Source organism: Eretmochelys imbricata, chromosome 10, assembly GCF_965152235.1.
Source record: "Eretmochelys imbricata isolate rEreImb1 chromosome 10, rEreImb1.hap1, whole genome shotgun sequence".
NCBI classification, from domain to species: Eukaryota; Metazoa; Chordata; order Testudines; family Cheloniidae; genus Eretmochelys; species Eretmochelys imbricata.
In genome coordinates this window covers 46,598,441-46,618,945 of record NC_135581.1, presented here as the reverse complement: position 1 = coordinate 46,618,945, position 20,505 = coordinate 46,598,441, and the positions used below count along the sequence as shown (strand labels likewise).

The window sequence follows — 20,505 nt, the reverse complement described above, 5'->3', positions numbered from 1 at the left end:
GCCTGGGAAATCTGATCCGTGGCAGAGGACAGGAAGGATCACTTATCTCTAGTGAGTAACAGCAAAGGAGAATGCAGGAAAACACCAGCCAAGCCAATGCACTTGTCTGTAAATGTTCCTCCAGGTTAGCTTTGATGCCAGAGTTCTTCTTGGAACACTTGACCTGACCCCTCCCCCCACAGCCTTAACTCAGAGGAAACACCTTTCCTGAGCTTCCTGGTGCACCAACCCAATCTAGCTCTGCATGGGACCCCCTGCAGCCAGAGCACATGCCAGGCCCAAATACTGGGGGGCAGGTAATCTCCTCTTGCTCCAGAGGGGCCTTGGAGCCAATGTTGATTGCATTACCCTGCTGGGAGAATACAACAAGGTGCCAGAACCCCTCCTACCAACAGTGACTCTTAATTGTTCCCTCTGCCCTCCCCAGGCCGATCGGAATAAAGTTGGAGAGGCCGCCCAGGGCTTGGCCCCTTTTGTGCCTAACCAGAACTCCCTGGTCCTTGTTGATGGTAAGTCCGAATGCTTGTGTCTGTTCTTCGGCCCGTAGCACCGCAGGGCCAGGGCCCCAGCTGGTGTAACACTGAAGTCAGTAGAGCCACGCTGATTTCCACCAGTTGGGCGGCTGGCCCAGAGTCTTTAGCTTTGCCTTGTTTATGTGCTCGTTGGGGAGGGGCTTTGGGGGAATGGTGCCGTCTCCATGCCATGCCATCGCTGGTCTGTAAATCGGCCTGGTGCTGGTCAGAGGACAGGCCTTAGATCTCCGTGCTGGGGAGAAGCTCAAGGTGGAATGAGCATGAAGTGGGCACTGCTCTCCAGCCAGGAACAGGGTGATGTCGTGGGCCCCCAGTGCAGGGTCAGTCCCATTAATTCTAGCATCAGAGCTGCTGAGGAAGCCTCAGGAGAGGGTGAGCCACCTCCGGGCTGGGCTAGAGCCTATCTCTGGAGCAGTGTGAGGAAGGAGCCTGGGACTGTCCTGCCAAAGCTGGCCAGAGTCCATGGTGATGGGTAGTAACCCTGCAAACCCTCCCCTATCACTCTTGCCCAGTGCCCAAGCTGCTGGGCAGTCTGGCATTGCCAACACCTCATCCACTTGCCCAAAGAAGGGAGGCTGGTGGGTTCTCTTGCCCTCTCGCAGGGGACCTGGCCCCATCCTCCTCACCCAGGCAGGCACACAGAGGCTCAGCCCTTGTGATGGGCTTCCAGGCGCCACATTTCGTTCTGCCTATCTTGGGGGCCCTTGGTTTTCTCCCATCCCCAACACTACCCCTTACCACTGAGCCCTATGCCCAGGGGAGAAGGCAGTGGAGTGGGGAGTTCATCCCCATGCCCTGTCCAAGGCTGCTGTGAATGCCGTTCTCCCCTGAAACCCTCCGCTCTTCTTCTGCCCCTGGGAAACCAGAGCTGCTTCCATGGCTCTGTTGAATTGTTTCTTTCCTTAGCTAAGGGGTGATGCTGCTGATTCTGGCCCCCAGGGGACGAGTGCCTGGATCCAAAGCCAGCCCCCCACTCCCACCCCAACTGGCAGGGCTTGGCCCAGCGCAGAAGCCACGGCGTGAGTGGGCCTTGGAGAATGAGCTCTTTGCTAGACCAGGGCTGATACAGGCTGAGCTGGCACCACCGTGACCCAGGCCAGGCCCGCTCAGCGGATCTGAGGGGACTCCGCCCTCCAGGGTCATCAACCCAGCTCCTTTCACCTGTGCTAGATCCCTTGAGGGGAAAAATACTCCCTAGGCAAGTACTGGCAGAACTAAAAACGAGTCGGCTGCAAACGATCCTTCCCATCTTGCAGGCAAAGACATCTATTCCACCATCAGCTTGCACCAACACAATGGGAAAATACCCCGCTTCCGCCAGGTCCGAGGGACTGGGGAGCTCTACACCAGCGACACAGTGATGCAGAGTGAGTATGGCAGAGCGCCCCTGGGGCTGGGGCTGCCTGCCAGGCTAATCCCAGCAGGAGGATGATCTTGGGACGTAAGGGTGTTTCCACCTTGTTCTCTTTCCACAAGCTGTCCTGCATCCTCTGCCCCAGTCCTATCTGCTGCTCTGGGATTGCACAGAGTCAGTACGTGGCTTGGGGACAAGTCCTCCAGCGCAGCAGCAGCATGCCGGGGGTGGGAGTATGGCAGGCAAGGCAATCTCCTTAGGTAGCCATGGGGAGGCTGCCGTACACTGGAGCAGAGGAAATCAAAGCATTTACTGGCCTGCTCTTTGCAGCACTGAACAATAAGGCGTCCCTGGAGTGATAAACAACTTCCACCTGTTATTTGGCCCCAGCCATTGCTAGCAACTCCCAGGACCTTTGCTTTAGCTGCACTGGGGAAGTTGTCCCGGTAATGATGGGGACTAAATGCCAGTGCTGTGCAAAATGCTCTGGGTAGTGGCTGCAGAGGAACCGTTCCTCCAGCGTGAGGTTGGGGGAAACCGAAGTAGCTGTGTAAAAAGAACTGGAAAAATGGACGTAGCGTCCCGTGTTTGAAGCCGGAAGGAAATGCAGCTGTTTAATTGGCCCGCCAGCTGCAATCACTGCCTGTTGGTGGCAACCGAGCAGAGCGCTTCAGTTGCCCATCTGGCCACAAATGGACACCTGGTGGAGCCCAAAGGCTGCTCCTCTTATCGCCGGGGCATGGTAATGAATCCAAATCTGGAAAGCATCGTTCCTCCCTCCGCCCGCCCCCCGGTGGATTGGCAGAGGGAAGAGTCAGGGGTTTCTACCTGGCGAGGGGATTTTATCCCCCTCACAGATGAGGGCCAAAAATGGCAGCAGGTCAAGCGCAAACACGGAGCCTGCAGAAGCAAACAAAGCAGATGCTCCCAGGGCATCACGTAATCAGGCTGTTCCGTGCCGGGGGACACGAAGTAATGAGCCTCCGCGCTCCCCTCCAACTGACTTCATGGAGCCAGGGAGGTGTATTAATAGGGCTCTTGCATCGTTACCGGACTTCCCTGGTTAAACACAAACAACTGCAAAGCCCGCAGGTCCTCCTTTCCATGCCGTGGCATTTCCCCTATGCACTCAGTTGTCTCCATGAAACGGGTTTCCTTCCATGCACACCAGCCTGGGAACTCGACTGAGCTGGACTCCAAAGCCTTGACATTTCAAGGAAGCTGCAAAAGGCAAGATCCAGAGCCTTAAACCAGGGTGTTGGAACAGGAACAGGGGTAAGCCACGGATGAGTGTGTCGGGGTGGTCTCTCTTTGTGTCTGATCTATAGAGGATCTGAGTCGGTTTCAGTTCCTGGCTTTGTAGCATGGCTCTTCAGATGCAGAAGTTCACTTGTTTAAGTCCTAGAGGTTCCTGGTTCAATCCCTGGCGATTGTTGTCACAGGTGCCCTTCTATTAGGAGAGATTTTTAGGACATGTCTGCTTGTCTGTCCCATTCTCATGGCTCTTCCTCCTCCATTCCAGACCCGAAGTTTGTGAAAGCCACTGTCATCAAGCAAGATGAGCGCCATGATGACAAGATCTACTATTTCTTTCAAGAAGACAATCCGGACAAGAGTCCCGAGGCCCCGTTAAATGTCTCCAGAGTGGCCCAGCTGTGCAAGGTACAGAGCAGGCAGAGTGGGACAGGCAGGGCGGGTTAGAAAGCCAATGGCATTGCCTCCATGAGTTTCCCCTGCTTCTGGGAGCTGGTGCGGCCGCATGGTGAGGAGGTTGCTCTGGGCATTACAAAGCAGTGCTGGAGGTGGAGAGAGAACCCAGCTGCCGTAGGTCATTTTTTGCACCCCCTGATTTCTGACCTGCCTAGAAGTGAAGTGCTGGAAGGGAGCAAGCTGAAAGGATGGTTTAGTGGTCCAAGGTGCAAACCAGGGATCAGGATGTGGCTCTGCCACAGACTTCCTGCGTGACCTTGGGCAGGTCCCTCAGTCTCTCAGTGCCTTCGTTTTCCCCCTCTGCACAATGGGGATACCAGCTCTGCCCTACCCCATGGGGGTATTGTGAGGATAAACACATTAAAGATAGTGAAGTGCTCACATGCTGCGGTGATGGGAGGCCATGTAAGTACGATAGATAGATAATGGAGAGCCATTCAAGGGGCTGGGAGTGTGCCAGAGATTCCCTCCTGCATCCCCCTCCTCTGGGATGGGCTCTGAGGCTCTGCTGTGTCCCCCAGGGTGACAAAGGGGGCACCAGCTCCCTCTCTGCTTCCAAGTGGACAACCTTCCTGAAGGCCACACTGGTCTGTGTCAACCCGGCCACCAAGGGCAACTTCGACTTGCTGCAGGATGTCTTCATTGTCCCGTCAGACAAGAACTGGAGGGAAACCAGAGTGTATGGACTCTTCTCCAACTCCTGGTGAGTATCTTGGCCCACGCAGGCCACAGCCTCAGAGCCGAGGGTAGGGGTGTTCAAAGGCACCTCAGGAGCTGGCCGCTAGATAGCTGGTCCACTCACCCCAGCTCCCTCATAGCTGAGAGGGAAAGGCATGAAACTGAAAGCAAGTGCTCCTCTGCTACTGTTTGCCACCCGTGGCTTTGTTGCTCATGCCATCAGAGAAGACCGCTTGTGGGCCCAACCCTGGGAGGTGCTGAGCACCTTCATCCCCATCAAGGCCCCAGTCCCTTGCAGGACTGGGGCCCTGTGATGGGGTATACCAGGCATTCACTGCCCCCTGTTGGTGACCCCAACACCTTGGTGCACTCCACCTTCAGCAGGTGCCCTGCTGGGAGGGAAGAGCAGCAAGTTCGGACAGCTAGGGGCTGCCTAGAGAGGCCTCCCGTGATCAGCTGCAGGCAGAATCAGTGAGAGCTGGTCCACTGGTGCCTAGAAGGGGTGGGAGCAGGCAAAGGCCAATCAGGGCCCAGCAAGCCAGATAAAAAGGGCGGGCTGGCTTTCCCCTACTAGGGCCAGTTCTGGGGGAAGCCAGGACGGTCTCCATGTCTTAACCTAACCCAAGTAACTTGGCCCACTCCAGGTCTTAACCTTGACAGTCTTCCCCTTCGCTCCCTGTAGTATTTATGTTACAGGCTATTTTGTTTTCTGTAATCCTGGGGTGGGCCCTCTCCGTGGGATGTCTAGCCCTTGGGTGTCTGCTGCTCCCTTCCATCCTGTCTGTTTCCCATCAGTCTTCGCTGTCTGTTTCTCTTGCTTTCTCCCAGTGTGAGTCAAGACTTTCAGGGGCCCATCTTCCCAGGGTTGCAGAGATGGGGAGGCCAAGTGTCAGCTCTGTGACAAACTATTAGCTCCAGGGACAACATGCTCCCATATGGCGCTTCCTCCAGCCATCCCTGCTCAGGGAAACTTGCTTTGCACTCTCCCCTTGCTGTTTCTCATTATGGTGCTTAATACTGCTGATTTGAGACACCACTGAGAAATGCCCAGGACACTGAACTGAGAGAGAGAGAGTGATTGATTGATTGAAGTATTATGGGGGTGGCCACAGGCTCTTCTCAGAGATCAGGGTCCCACAGGGCTAGGTGCTGAGCAAACACTTCTTAAAAAGCTAGTTTCTCTGTGAGGTCTCTCCCTGGCGATGCTCAGGTTTGCATCTTCTGAAATTGGCGCCACTCTCCCAGTTTTTATGAGCACGCAAGGCAATTAAAGCCTTTATTTTCCCTGCCCGCTGGTCTGTCAGGAGATGCTGTTGTATTGACAGCAGTGTCATTGGACGCTGAGATAGCGGCATGCTGAGAAGATGCCAGTGGTGTGGCATTTGCTGCCACATCACAATGTGATCCTATTGTGTAACGGGGCCAGCTGCCACCCAAGTGCCCCTGCCCTTTTTTCCCCCTTCACCAGGGCTCCTTCAACAAACTCCACAGTGTCTTTCAGTCACAGCCCTTCCAAGGGTCTGGGTTTTTATTAAATTAACAGAGTTCTCAAACACAATCGTCCACCCAGGCTTAAGCTGGGCTCAGCCCCTCCTTCCTGAGGACATGTCCTGTCCTGGGGGGACCATTGCAGGAGACCACCTTTCCCTGCAGCTTCACTCTGCAGCTGTCCCCCTATAGGAGCCCCGACCTTCCTCCTCCTCCTCGATGCAAACTCACTTGCTTTGCTGCTGACTTCCCATGTGATCTTGGGCAAGTTGCTTAGTTTCTCTATGCCTCAGTTTCCCATCTGTACGATGGGGATAACAGCACTGCCCTGCCTCCCAGGGTGGTTGAGGATAAATCCATAAAACACTGTGAGGCTCCAGGAATAGTGCCATAGAAGTACCTAAGATAGACAATCTTTCCTTGGGGAATAGAGAGCCTTCAGCATCTCTCTACTAAGCACAGCCCTGGTGCCCTTGCTGTTAATTTCAGTGGGGGTTTTGCCTGAGTCACGGTTTCCGGTTTAGGATGCTGGCATCTATTTCAAAATGACTCTGGTGTCCTGGCTAATATGGCCTCACCCATATGGCTACTATTCCACTGTCACATGGCTTGGACCTGCTGCTTCATCCCTCCATTCTCATTGGCTGAGACGTGTCTGGGATATAGTTAGAATTGTCCCTATCCATGGTTATGTAATAAACCTTCCCTCCCCCCCCCACCAGCTTGGGAGAAACAATGGCTAAGAATTTGAGCAGTAGCAGAATGGCGGCCAGGCCCTGATCCTCTGTTTGTTTTGTTGCTTGTAGGGGGTACTCTGCCGTTTGTGTCTACACCATCGGTGACATTGACACTGTGTTCCGGACATCGAAACTCAAAGGCTACACTAAGGACATGCCCCACATCCGTCCTGGACAGGTGAGTGACAGCTGGCCTTCTGGGTGGGTGGTCTGATGCTTAAAGCACCGGGAGGCGGAAGATCTGATTTGTATTCCCAGCTCTTCCTCTAACCTCCTGAGTGACCTTGGGCAAGTCCCCTCATCTCTCTGTACTGCTTCTGCTTCTCCCCCCTGAAAAATGGGGGATACTGATTAGTTCTAGGGACCAGGAGTCCATGATGCTAGGTGCTGTACCAGGGGTGCTGGGAACAGGGAGGGCCAGGGGGCCATGCCCCCCCACTTTTAAAAGTATGAGGGCTATGCACTCCCACTTCTGACGTAAGGGCGAGCAACAGGAGGAGAGGGCAGAGAGGAGTGAGCGGGAGTTGGGACCTCGTGGGGGGGATGGACAGTGAAGGGGCAGGGCCTCAGGGGGGCACTTGGGTACCTGTGGGGCCCCTCACACACTTTTAGGGCGCTTCTGCCAAGATGGTCCCTGCCCCAATGAGTTTACAATCTAAGTTCCTGGCCAGGTGACAGTGGCACATTTCAGTCCTTAATGTATATAATGGGGCTCTGAGCTCCTCAGATGGGATGAGCTAGAGAAGGGGGAACTTATTGGGGGCTGATCCGTTGATGTCAATGCTGTTAGACAGTGGGGACCTTGAAGACACAAGGCAAGTGACTGATGAGAGGGAGAAGGGTTTCTGTGGCCCAGATCCTCAGAGGCACTTAAGGACCCAACTCCCATTTACCGTTGAGGATCTGGGCTTTAAACCTGTTTTCTGAGGGCAAAGCGTCACTCTGCCTTAGTGACTCAGATGAATTACCCATGTGGGGCCAAGGGCACAGGCTGGGTGATAACTGGGCCATCGGCTGAGAAGCACCAGTCTGCTGCCCAGCGCACAGGGAAGCTGCACCTGTCACTGCTGCAGAGGTTCCTTGTGCGTTGGGGCCAGATCTATAACAGGGCTGGATAAGACTATGACCACTGCATGAGAAGATAGGGGTGATGGGCTCTCTTGTGCCTCAGGCTGTGAGCGTGTCCCCATGTGGGTCAGGGGGGGACACTGGGTGTGTGTGACACATCTCTGGAGCATTTGGGATTGCAGCTGCTGCAGAAACCACATTCCCTCTCCCCAACTAGCTAATGCCTCCCTGGTAGGAACCAGGGACGGCCTCTGAAATATGGGCTGCTTGTGCCTCTTGGAGACCAAGCTTCCAGCCCAGGGGGTGGCATGGTGGTTTAAGCCCCTTCTGCACCCTCCTGTGTCTGGGCTGTGCCAGGGGCCAAAATGGCACAAGTTAGGTAGCCCACCCTGAGCGGGCTGCGGTGCTGCCTAGAATTGCCTTAGCGCTTTGTGCTATGGCCCCACTTCCTCCAGAGCCTGCCTCCCAGGCATGCCCCCAGGACCAGGCATCGAGGGTGGCCTGTGGCTGCTTTACACCACAGCTGTGCTGGGGGAATTCTCCCTGGGGCTTTTCTGCTGACACAGCAGAGCAAAGGTGCCTGAGCACACCCCTGGTAGCTAGCTTCCTTGTCCCAGGGTTCCCTTGGGGAATTAGCAGGGGAGATGGCTCACCCATGTCTTTGTCTCCCTGTGGATCTGGATGGCCCTGATAATGTGGTGGTGTTTTTTTCTCTTGGCTCAGTGCCCTTGGGGCAGAAATCATACCCCTCCCGAGACTTTCAAAATAGCTGACCTCCACCCGGCAGTGGAGGAAAAGGTGCAGCCTGTTGCCCCAAGGAATAGTCCCCTATTCCACAACAAGAATCGCTACCAGAAAATCGGGGTGCATCGCATCCAGGCGAGGGACGGACACACCTACAACGTCCTCTATTTGGTGACAGGTACGGACTGTTTTTCTCCACCTTTTACCCTCAGAACCCAGGCAGGGCAGCCCCTTCCGGAGCACTGGACTGGAACTAATCCATGGCCACCTGGGGACTCTGTGTTTGTCCCTATACTACACCCCATGGCCACTGGGAAATTTCCAATGACTGCAGGGATAGAACGCATAGCAGTCTGCTCCTAAAGCATTAAAGGAGAATCTCTATGAGCTGTTAGCAGTGTAGGGCTTATGACACACAGGTAAACAGTTCCAATTCCATCCTGTAGATGGAAGTGGTATGGGAGTACACACACACATATCCCTACCTCTAGCCAGTTCATTACTGCACACCCTGAGATAGAAGGCCCTGTGCTGGAAGCATCTGTATTTTGTAGTCTGTCGTGACTAAGTGCAGTGCCTTGGGTTTTACTTGTTGAAATGGGGCCCTTTACTAAATAGCAATCACCTGCCACATGTTCAGCGTGTGTAAATGGATGTAGCGCCGTTTGACTCCTTCCATCGTTTGGCTTCAGTGGAACTAGACTCACTTTATATGACCTGAAGCTCTGGCCCCAGTGGAGGCTCGCTTAGTGCAGGCTGGAAAAGTGGGGTGTGCGTGAGAGTGAGTGACCTTTGAGAGCTGTGCCATATATTTAATACCCACTGCTCTGCGGCTCTGGTAGCTGTGACATTGCTTTGTGGTAGGTGCTGATTTGTCAAAGGACAGCCAGGGCTGAGCCCCGGTGCCCCTCGACTTGGCAGTTCATAGCCCCGACACCTCTTTCATTACAAATGAAGCACTGCAAATCCCCATGTTCGGTTCTGGGGAAACTGGTATTGGCTAGCAGGCATATAACCTTCCTGCTTGTCTGGGGCTTTCAATACAGAGCTAGGGTTAGGCAGACAGGCTGAGGGTGACATAAGAACCTTTTCCCCAAGCAAAGGCCCAGATCCAAACACCCTCCCATCCCCCCTGCTTTGCACACTGGGGCTGTGCAAAACCAAACTCAGCACATGCCCTGAGCCTTTTCAATGGGTTTGGAAGCAGCGGGGCCAAAATCCTTTGTTGGAGGCTCGTACTCCTGTGCAGGAAGGACTGGAGATCTCTCAAGAGGTCTGCTGCAAATCCACCAGGTTCAGCCAACAATGCAAACTTTCTGCTGAGGTGCAGCAGCTCAGAATACCCATCGTGTGTGTGTCCGTCCGTCCGTCCGTCCGTCCGTCCGTCCGTCCGTCCGTCCGTCCGTCCGTCCAAGTGCTGACCTGCCTTCCCCCCACTGAGCCACTTCTGGGCTCCTGCCCTCTAGTTGCTGTCACAATCTGGTCTGCTTCCTCCCTGGGCAGGGCATGGCAGAGGGGAGAGGTGGGCCCTTCTCAGAAGCCAGCAGAGGTTCCCAGCATGGAGCAGGGAAGGTGCCCTGATCAGATCCACGTTGGCAGACGTGGCTGGATCTTTGCCCGCCACAGACCTGACTTTCTGACCTGGCCGACGCCCTGAGCTGAATGCAGAGAACAATGTCAGACTCCCAATACCCTATTAGAGGGGTTTGCTGCAAACTGTTGTACTTGATAGATCAGCGCCCAGCATGGGAGGAAGGATGGTGCCTAGCTACTTTGGAAATCTGGGCCTTAGTCTCTCTGTGCCTTGGTTCCACAACTGTACAATGTGAATAATAGCAGAGCCCTGCCTCGTGGGGTGCAGTGAGGATAAATACCTAAAGGATTGTGTTAGGCGTTCAGATACTTGTGCAGCCCCCAATATCACAGTACCTAAGCTAGGTGAATAGATAGAATGGCCGTGTGATTCCGCCTCATCGCGTGCTCAGGACTGAGCTGTCCCCTCCCCATGCTTCTAGCATCATGGCCTCTCCTGAGCCCTCTGCAGCAACACCCGCTCTTTCTAGTCTCAATGCTCAAGGTTTTCTTTAAAGCCCCAGCTCCTGGACTCAGGTGATCGTTGTTTTAAAAAGAAAAGCTGAAATTTGCATGTAAAGTTTCTAGCCCTCCTGGTTGCAGAGAAGAGCTCGAAAGTGGGACCCAGCAGTAGGAGGCCCATTGAAGAACCCACAGTTTTGTCTGTTTATTTTCAGGGCTCCCCTGATGCCTAATTTTATTTTATTTTATTTTTTTAAATGGCGGTGTTGGCAATGGTCTTGTGCTCTCCTCCCCACCCCCAACCCCTCTGTCCCTGCCTAGGAGCATCCATGGGCTTGGGGATGAGGACAAGAGACAGAACCAGGGCCGGAAGATCATTAGCTTTGGAGGTGGTGCTCCCTTCCCAGAACCCCCCCTGCCCCCCCCAGTGGCACAGCGACCCCATAGATCCTGGGATTCCTCCCTCTGGCAACAGAGCCTTCCCAGGTGGGCTGGTTGCTGGCAACGTTTGGGAGCGCTGCCCGGCCCCACTGTGCCCTGGGATGGCCCAGTGCACCACTGTCAGTTTCAGTGGGCTGTACTCTCCAGGGTCAACCAGGTGCTGTAGGGGCAGGATCAGAGGGCGTGCAACCCTCTGGCCACCTGTGACATAGGACAAGGAGGTCTGCATCCAAAGAGAACAGGACAGGAGAATATGTACTCCTCCTTTTCCCCCAACCTGATGTGACTCATGAGCAGGAGGAAGAGAGGCCAGACTTGTGGTCTAGTCAAATGCCCCAAGATGGGGAAAGATCTGGGTTGAGTTTATTTTCCCTTCTGTGGTGTTAAAGGGACAGTCACACCTTCCTGCTCTTCGCAGCAGGGCCTCCTCTCCCAGTCTGTGAGAGGTGGCAATAGGGAACCAGCTCTTGGGAGCTGCAGGGTATGGAGCTGAGAGCACTCGGTGACAGGCCGAGCCTTTGTTGGCTGTTTCCCATGGTGCTTATTGCTCTGCCGAGCCCTTTCCAAAAAGGCCCCCATTGTTTTGCCGTCCGTAGCAGCAGCGGTCAGGGCCCTGGAATCAGCCCCTTGCTGGAAGCTTCAATGGGCTGCTGGTTCCTGTGACTAATTCATGCCAAGTTTCGCAAAGAGGGCATTGTCTTCCCATGCAGCTTGAGACGCTGCAGAAAAGGGAGGTTCTGCTTTTAGACCCAGGGCCGTTGATCTTGACCCTGCTTTTTCTCTCCCCTGTTCTCTGCATAGCCCTGGCACCATCCTCCTGTGCTTCCAAGTCTCCCTGCTTTGTGGGCTGACCTTTGCTCTCCTGTCTCTTGCAGACAAAGGGTATATCCACAAAATAGTGGAGATGCCGCACGGCGTCCTGAACATCCTGGAGATCCAGCCCTTTCAACAGCCAGCTCCCATCCTGGCCATGACCCTGGATCATAGAAGGGTGAGTTCCTTCCTCCGTCGCTCTGCGTGGCCTCATCCCACCTGCAGTGACACAAGCAGCAGAATCTGGGCACCAGACTTAGAAACAGTCTGCTTTTCCTATCAGGGCTCAGGATGTCTGTATGTTGGAGCTGCCTCCAGCTTCCCATAGGATTGAAGGACATTTCTCTGAGTCAGGGGTTCTCAAACTTTTTTTTTGCTGGGACACCCCCTCCCCACTCCAAAAAAAAGTGACGAGGCACTCCCATACCATGCCACCATTCCTTCTATGCTGCTGCTGGTGGGGGCTCTGCCTTCAGAGCTGGGTGCTTGGCCAGCAGCCACCGCTCTCTGGCCGCCCAGCTCCAAAGGCAGTGCAGAAGTAAGAGTGGCACTACTGTGACCCCCTTTTGGGTCGAGACCCCCATTTGAGAAACGCTGCCCCAAGTCCTACCTAGAGTCCTGATGCCACCTGCTAATTGTGGGCAAATCACTCACACTACCAAGGGTCAGGTGCTAGCCGTAAAGGAAGGGAGAGAGACTCTTTAAAATACCTGATCTCCAGATGTAACGTTCCCTGGAATTGCTCCTCGTTGGGCAAAGACTGCCTCCCAGTGTCACGGAGTCCCCGGGCGATGCTCTGGAACTGCTCCCTATGAAGTCCGTCAGGACTCTGGGGAAGTCTCCTTTCTGTGAGCAGACTGTCTGCAGGGCAAAAAGCTCACACGGCTTCCCCCTTCCTGACCTCGGAGCATTCAGCATCCTGTGCCCCTCCGTGTGCTTCTCACAGCCAATCCGCCCAGGCGGGGTCTTGGGGAAGCTAGAGGGTCCTGCACCCCAACTTCGCAGTCAGATGTGACTCTCAGCCAGCCAGTTTAACAGAAGGTTTATTAGACGACAGGAACATGGTCTAAAACAGAGCTTGTAGGTGCAGAGAACAGGACCCCTCAGCTGTGTCCATTTTAGGGGGGACAGTGAGCCAGACAACAACGTCTGCACTTCACTCCATGTCCCCAGCCAGCCCCAAACTGAAACTCTCTCCAGCCCCTCCTCCTCTGGGCTTTGTCCCTTTCCTGGGCCAGGAGGTCACCTGATTCCTTTGTTCTCCAACCCTTTAGCTCTCACCTTGCAGGGGGGAAGGGCCAGGCCATCAGTTGCCAGGAACAGGGTGTCGGCCATTCTCTGTGTCCAGACCCCTGCACACACCTGCCCTCTAGGGCTCTGCAATGATCATACACCCTTATCCCACCACCTAGATACTTAAGAACTATATAGGGGAAACTGAGGCACCCCCGCAATATTCAGAGGAAACATTAAGAACAGTCCTGCTTCGTCACACCCAGACACCAGATCAAGCCCCTGAGCACTGGGGATCCCAAGCCACTTCCTGGAAGAACAGGGATGTTAATCCCAGGGCCCAGTTTCCAAATCCCAACCTGGGTAACTTCAATTTCAGCTTCCTCTTGCAGTTCGGGTGGGATGCTACATTCTTCTTCACTTTCCTGGTTGTTGTGTAGCATCGCCGTACTGTCTGCTGTTACACAGCTGCGGCGTTCCACCCCAGAGATGGCTGCATTGCAATGGTAGTGATCCTTGGTTATGTACGTATTAGCCCACCAAGAGCGTTGGGAGCCCTTGGAATGAAGAGCACTCTGTAAATAGGGGGGGTTTGGGAAGGCGCCTGGTATGAGGAACTGCTGCCAGAGTGATAGCTCTGCTTTGTTTTCCCCGTGCAGGCAAAGCTCTATGTGAGCTCGCCGAGCGAGGTGGTCCAGTTGCCCATGGACATGTGCGAGGTATATCACAGGAGCTGCGAGAGCTGCGTCATGGCAAAGGATCCCTACTGCGGCTGGGCAGATGGGAAATGCGTCTCCGTTAAAGCTAACCTGTACGTCTCCCTTTGATGCTCCCTGTTTTATTGCTTGTTCCTGGTGTCAGTGCGGGCGACAATAAACACCCCCCGACCCTTAACACCCACTTGCTTTCCCCGTCACAGGCGTAAAGCCTATCCAGATGGCAATCGCCTGGTGGGACTGCCGCTCAAGCTGCCGACCTCGAGTTACAATCTAGCTAGCTTGGGTCCCAGAACAGCAAAGCTGCAGCAGTGCAAGCTTGAGCACTGGCTTGTCCCACAAGTAGCTCCCCAGGGTACTGGGTGGGTTTGGCAGCCTGGGTGGGTTTGGACAGGGGAAGCTCACCCTGCTGCAGCTTCACTGCTCCAGGATGAACGCTAGCTCGGGTTACCATGTGACTGCAGCATGGAAGCTGACCTAACTATGCTAGCTTTCCTCTGGAAAGCTCTGTATCCATTGGCCACTATCCTGGCTCATCCTGAGCCTAGATGGAGCTTTCACGCCCTGCTTTAAATGCACCCACTTCTGGGGTGGAACGTGGCAGTGCCCAGCAATGAGAAGGGGATGATACCTACCCACCTCTGCGTCAGCCTGTGAGACCCTTATTCACATGTGGCCAGACTGTCTGCGGGCATGAAACAATATAGCGATATCCAAGTTAATGGAGCTGCACCAATTGACCCCAGCTCATGCTCTGGCCCATTGCTCCACAAGCGGTTGAGGTCCTTGTGTACACGGAGAACACTTACCTGCCTAGGTGTTACTGGGTATAGTTTCTCCCATGGAAGAGTGCGAGGGGAGGGGAGGGGAGAAGTATCATAGCCTGAGCTGTTGAGATCTACCCATGCAAACAGCACTAAGTATTACTAATGGCTTTACCCAGGCAGGCACCTGGCTCTCCAACATGGTTATAACTTGCTTTACCTGTCCTCCCAGACAAGAAGGTGATTTGATCACAGTCCTGGGTACACAGAGGGGTCAGCGTGGCCTAGCAGCCACAGCACTGGACTGGGACTCTGGAAACAAGGGTTCTAGTCCTGGCTATGCCTCTGGCCTGCGGGGTGACCTAGAGCAAGTCACTTCCCCCCTCTACCTCAGTTTCCCCATCTGCAAAATGAGGATAATGGTCCTGATCTCTGCTGATAAAGCATTTTGAGTTCTACTGATCAAATGTGCTAGATAAGAGCCAGGGATTAGTGTTGTTTTTGTAATGTAGACAGGCCCTAAAAGACTAGTGTAGAGTGAATGTGTGTGGAGGAGATCATTGGGCATGGTACAACGTCTCTCTCTCCCTTCACCCAGTCACAGAAAGGAGGAGGGCCAACTCTGATCCCTAGGAGATAAATCTTCAAAGGCCAGGAAAGAAATCCAATATAAACAACTAGGTGACTTTTGTTTCTCTGTTAATAGTTGTTCCCACTTCCCTTCTATTCAGGACAATGCTACAGAACTTGACCTTGGAGTCCTCACCGGAAATATGTCCCCATTCCAGCTTCAAACAGCAGGAAGGTATTTATAATCAGCACTGCTCTTTGATTTCTAGAGCCACTTGTTCTTGGGAAAAGTTGGGCGGGTAGGGCATGGGTAAGGTAGGTAATTAATGTCTTAGGAAGAGGTTTTCTAATACACCCTTTTACCTTCCTTGGGAAGATTGTACCTTGTAGGATCTGCCTTCACTGCAGAGTTGACTCGGGCTCTTTCCTGGGTGTTGCCCCAACCCCCCTTCCATCCACATGCAAAACCCTCTCTCCGGATTTAGCAGTGCTTTGCACCCAGGCTAGCCGGCTCAGCAGGGGGTGCAGGCTAGCGCTTGGGTGCTGCTTTCGCTGGCACTGGTAACCTGCCCACTTTGCAGCAAGGATGCACCTGCGATTTGGTAGTCCTTCATTGCCTTCCCCAAATCCACCTTGTGCCCAGCAGGACAGACTCCCACAACTCCCTGGGAAGAATCATAGAGTGGCTTAGCTCACTGCAATGCTAGGAATCATGGAATGGGCCCCCAGAAATCCTAGCAACCCATGGGGGAGCACAGCACCAGTGAGGACACATTAACATGGGCAAGGCTTTGCAGTGGCTGCTCGCTCCTGGCATTAGCTTAACCCAGGAGTACTGATCTCCCGGCTAACACTGGAGAGAAGACAGACCCTTAGTGGCCAAGAGTAAGCACTGTTCTGCATAAACTGCTCTCCCCTCTGTGGGAAGGGGGACTGAAGCTACTAAGCAGCTAGTACCTGCAGTCAGGTGAGAAGGACTGAATCTCTCACCCCTGTTATGTGCAGGGTTGTGTTAATACCTGTTTGTAGTTAAATAAGGTGATGGATTCACAGCCCCTAGCATTTCATGGCACGTAGCACAGTGCCAACTGAGGCCACTCAACTTCCTCAGGACTAGAGCTCAGCTCCTCCTGTTCTGAAAGCATGGGCCCCTGCCACTTGAACTAGAGAATTGCTATTAGCAGTATAGAGTCTATGACATGCAGTGGCGCAGTTCTGATCCACTCCAGCCCAGGACAATGGGACACAGCCAAACTAACCTCTGTAAAATACCTGAAGTCAAAGGAAGCAGGAGTCAGACTACCCTGTGTGCAGCCCCCACGATCCGTAGTAACCCTTCACCCTGCTGTAAACCCAGGTTCCGCATTCCTTTCCTGTATGCATGCCTCTTGCTCCGCTGATAGCAATGGGAACTCTGCAGGCACCCAGCTGGCCCTGACTTATTTCAGGGAGCTGCTGGGGTTGAACAAAGATTTTCTCCTTTAAAATCTGCCCGGGTGTGGTCTGAGGCCTTTTAAAGAAGCAGGAGGGAACCTCCAAACACTGGCCTTGTAAAGCCCATTGAAGTCAATGGAAATGTTCCCCTTCGATCAGGCTTGTGTATTCACGTTGGGTGGACATGCAGAATAGGTGGGTTGAGGCCTTCTCCTCCCCGCCTCCCGTGAGTAAGGGGGAAGCAGGTCCATTTCATGCTTTACCATGTTTTGGGGACAACCATCTCGTTTCCTCTCTCTTGCCAGCAGATAGCCTGGAGAGCTACCGGAACGTCACCGTGGCGCTCTTCTCCCGCTATTTCCTGTACTGCCCCACCGAATCCCATGCCGCCACCTACAAGTGGCATCACAATGGCAGCTGCATCCAGAACTGCTCCACCCACTGGCCCTGCTTCCACTTCATCGAGAACGTGACCCACGACCGCTACGGGCGCTACACCTGCATCTCAGAGGAGAACGGTTTCTCCCAAACCCTCGTGAGGGAATGGCTGCTGAAGCAACCTAAGCCCTCCCAGACTTTGCAGTGGAGGAGCCAAGCTGCGGCCACCTCCCCTTCCTTCTGGCTGGGCTTCCTGCAGATGATGGCTCTTGCCCTGCTGTTCCAGTGAAGGGGTGGGGTGGTGTCCACGCCCATGGGCCAGGACTCACCATCTGGGCTACTCTTGATACCCCTCACCTTCTTACCAGCACCTTAGAAAGGAAGGGGTAGCCCCTTCCCAATGGCTGCTCTCTGGACATTCATCTTTGTGCATCTCGGCCCCCTCTTAGCTCCGTAAGTGGCATCCCTTCCACTCCAAGCAGATGGATTCCATCCCCCACATGTCCATACCCATCGATTCCATCATGGCAGCTTCATGCCGGAAGGTGTTTTAGGGACACTGAATGGAGGGGATGAAACCAGCCCAGATCCCTCTCCTGATTCCATGCAGCACAGGAGCTGAGGCCACCAAAGAGAGGGGTCAGGACTGGACTGAAGCTAATGCCACCAAAGAGAGTAACGCAGGGGGCTGATCTGACTGTGTCTAGCGCATAGGCGCCGACTCTGTGGGTGCTCCAGTGCTCCGGGGAAGGATCCTGCCTTGGTGTTTCTCCGCTGAAAGGGAAAGGCAGAGCAATTGCTGTAGACAGCAGCAGCCTGTGGGGCAGGGAGAGCCCAGCTAAGCAGGGACAAGAGTCAGTCCGGCTGCGCCGGAGGAGATGAGTCAGGAGAGGCACATGGATACAGAGGATGAGCTGCATTAATTCATGCAGTTGTCCTGGGTTCCTGCAGACTCTGGGCATGTGGTGAGGATCAAGGCTGGGGGGGATCCGCTGGAACTGCCCATCTTGACGGCTTGTTGGTCTTGTCTAATGTTCTTGTTGCTACGTTTTTGGAAACCATTATCTATTCCACTCCCAGCCTGCCCAGTCAGAGTCCAGGCAAGTCTCCCGGCTTGCCTCCGAGAGATTCCTCTCTAAGCATATGGCTACAGACACCTGACAGTAGATACCTGCCGTTGACCCGTGCCAGCTGACTCCGGCTTGCAGGGCTCGGGCTAAGGGGCTATTTAATCGTGTAGACCTTGAGATCTTGGGCCGTTCCCCTTCACAGGATCCTAGAGCCCAGGCTCCAGCCCGAGCCCAAATATCTACACCACCATTACCCTAAAGCACTGTGCAACTCCAGGGCCCTGGAGTATAGCTCCGTGGTTTGAGCATTGGCCTGTTAAACCCAGGGTTGTGAGTTCAATCCTTGAGGGGGCCATTTAGGGATCGGGGCAAAAATCGGGGATTGGTCCTGCTTTGAGCAGGGGGTTGGACTAGATGACCTCCAGAGGTCCCTTCCAACCTTGATATTCTATGATTCTATGATTCTATTGCTCACCAGAAAAGGAGATGCTCTTGGGAGGGGTCAGAGAGGCCTGGTAGAAATGCATTTCAGTTTTGTGTGTGTGTAAATACCTTTGAGAGTGAGAGCAGATCATTGTGTGTGTGTGTGTAAATCCAATAGCTGAGCACCTCTGTGTGGGTTTGTTAGTGGATCATCAGGGTATATAAGGAGCTAGTCACCTGGATATTACAATCATTTGTGATCGATCCGAGCGTGAATGGGTGTGCCTGCAATAGAACTGGAGCTAGGCCTGAGTCCTGTGAAGTTCTGGATCTGCACGTCTCTCAAGGTCAGGGGGCAGGTCGCTCTGGCGTCTCGTTGAGCCAGCACAGTGACAGGAGCTAGCCACGAAGTAGCAAGCTGTCTCTGAACAGCCCCAGAGTAGGAAATAGCCTCAGATTCGGGGGTTGTTTTGTACCCATCTCTATTCAGAGATTTGGGTCCAAAAATAATACTTAATTTTTTTTATACCTTAAATTGACTTCTACTTGCTTAACCTTTTTATATTGAGTTTATACACTAGAGAAAAGGAATCCGGAACCGGCACTAGTGGCCCTGCCTGTAGACAGATTAGACAGCAATACCCACACGTAGCACTCATGAGCCTGAGCTGGCTGTAAGCAGGGCTGTGTGCAAAGGAGAAAGATGTGCAAGAGGTACTCAGATACCCTGGGGATGAGTGTGGTGATGGATGGATGAGGAGACTTTCCTGGAAATAATCCAGTTCTGGTGTCAAATTCTGGCTTTGTTGACCTGCACACATGTCCCTCTAAAGTTTCTGGGAGCTGCTGGCATGTATCGGAGGACAAAATGTAGACTTTGATACCCAAGTCTGAGTCTCATCAAAATTGTTCAAAAGAGTCTTGCCTTCTCAGTGATGCTAGAAGGAGTTGATTGTTTCTGACCATTTCAGCTCAACTAGTGAGATTAGGATAAACTGTGAAATAAGCAGAATTCTCCTTAGGCTGTGGGCATCACATGTTTTGTCAGTTTCCTGGGCATTGGCCACCCAGCCATGGAGCATATTTTGCTGCACTACGTTTTCTGATATTCGCAAACCCTTTCTTGTGTGTTTATACACTGGTTTTGTTACAGCCTTTCTCAAAGCACTTTAGTATCATAATGATGTGACTATTAAAAGGCTTATTTATTATCTGTTTCCATGTTAATTTTGCATCGCACTGTTGTAGAGGGGGATTTTTTAAAGTTCCCCTCCCCCCCAAAAAACCTCTCAATAAAGCTGTGACTTTTCATTAACTAAAGCGTGAGTGTGGTCATGATTAGGGCCCCATCTCTTAGCTGGAGGGGTCCTGCCATGTGGAAAGAGAGCTGCTCTGCGGGAAACAGGCCCCGATTCAGCAAAGCAGTTAGCCGCATGCCTAGATGATTTGCTGACTGTGTGTATTCAGGTGTCCTTGGATTGTAATTCCACTTGTGGGAAGTCTTAATCAACACTCAGACTGAGCAGAAACGGATGGGGAGGGGCATTGGGGAACGGGGTGGAGATGATGGGTATGCTGGGTAAGTCCTAATTCTCAGCAATACACCATTTCTTCCTGTCTGTTGGTTAGTGTGGCTAAGATGACTTTGCTGGGAAGCCAAGGAAATGGAATGCCAGCCTCTCTTGTCGTTCAAAACTGCCCTGCCTGAGTCGAAGCACAGCCGCAAAGTCACAGGAACACTAAGGAAGTTGCTGCATCGCACCACGTTGTGAGGGGGGCAGCTAGGGACAAAGTGGGGTTGGGAGCTGGGGGAGATTTTAATCTCACTGCAGATCCACTGCTGGAATTCAGGGGCAGTGATGGAAAAGGGGAAGCGTCCGTTCAAAAGTGAATTCCGAGCTGGGGCAAGGTGCTGGCCCCGCAGAGAGAAGTGTTCTGCTTATCCATACAGCACGTCTCAGATGGGGGGGGACTGTGACCAACTGTCCCTGCCTGGCACTCTCAATCCTCCATGCCTGGGATGGACCCACCTCTCCTGGTACCTGGTGCTGTGTCTTCCCGAGGCAACACATGTGTGTGTGTGTGTGTGTGGGGCGGGGGGGGAATGCAGGGTCACAGGCTCCCTCTCCAGATTTCTGCCAGGGTTCATACCAGAATGTGGCCAGCAGCCGCCTTTGTGCACTGGGTGGGAGGGGAGGGGAGGGGAGGGACGGGAGCTACTTCCAGCTGCATGGGGTAAGGGATGACCTGGCCCGGGGGTTTGCTAGAGCTCATCTCTCTCCCCCCGTGACTGGAAGCAGCTTGTCCCTTCCTGCCC

General features: G+C 53.7%; 1 protein-coding gene across 2 annotated transcripts in view; it reads left to right on the top strand.

Annotated features, from left to right (window-relative positions):
- The window catches only part of SEMA7A (semaphorin 7A (JohnMiltonHagen blood group)), a 73,979-nt gene extending 54,580 nt beyond the window's left edge, over positions 1-19,399 (top strand). Inside the window, exons 6-15 of one of the 2 annotated variants that reach the window (XM_077827815.1) lie at positions 428-509; positions 1,790-1,900; positions 3,410-3,549; positions 4,119-4,300; positions 6,570-6,678; positions 8,292-8,490; positions 11,663-11,778; positions 13,493-13,644; positions 15,045-15,118; positions 16,626-19,399. In XM_077827815.1, coding sequence (XP_077683941.1) covers positions 428-509; positions 1,790-1,900; positions 3,410-3,549; positions 4,119-4,300; positions 6,570-6,678; positions 8,292-8,490; positions 11,663-11,778; positions 13,493-13,644; positions 15,045-15,118; positions 16,626-16,984 — 1,524 coding nt within the window. In that variant the 3' untranslated portion in view covers positions 16,985-19,399. Of the gene's footprint in view, positions 1-427; positions 510-1,789; positions 1,901-3,409; positions 3,550-4,118; positions 4,301-6,569; positions 6,679-8,291; positions 8,491-11,662; positions 11,779-13,492; positions 13,645-15,044; positions 15,119-16,622 lie in introns of both variants that reach the window. The other variant, XM_077827814.1, reaches the window with a different exon arrangement.
- Positions 19,400-20,505: the final 1,106 nt, after the last annotated feature.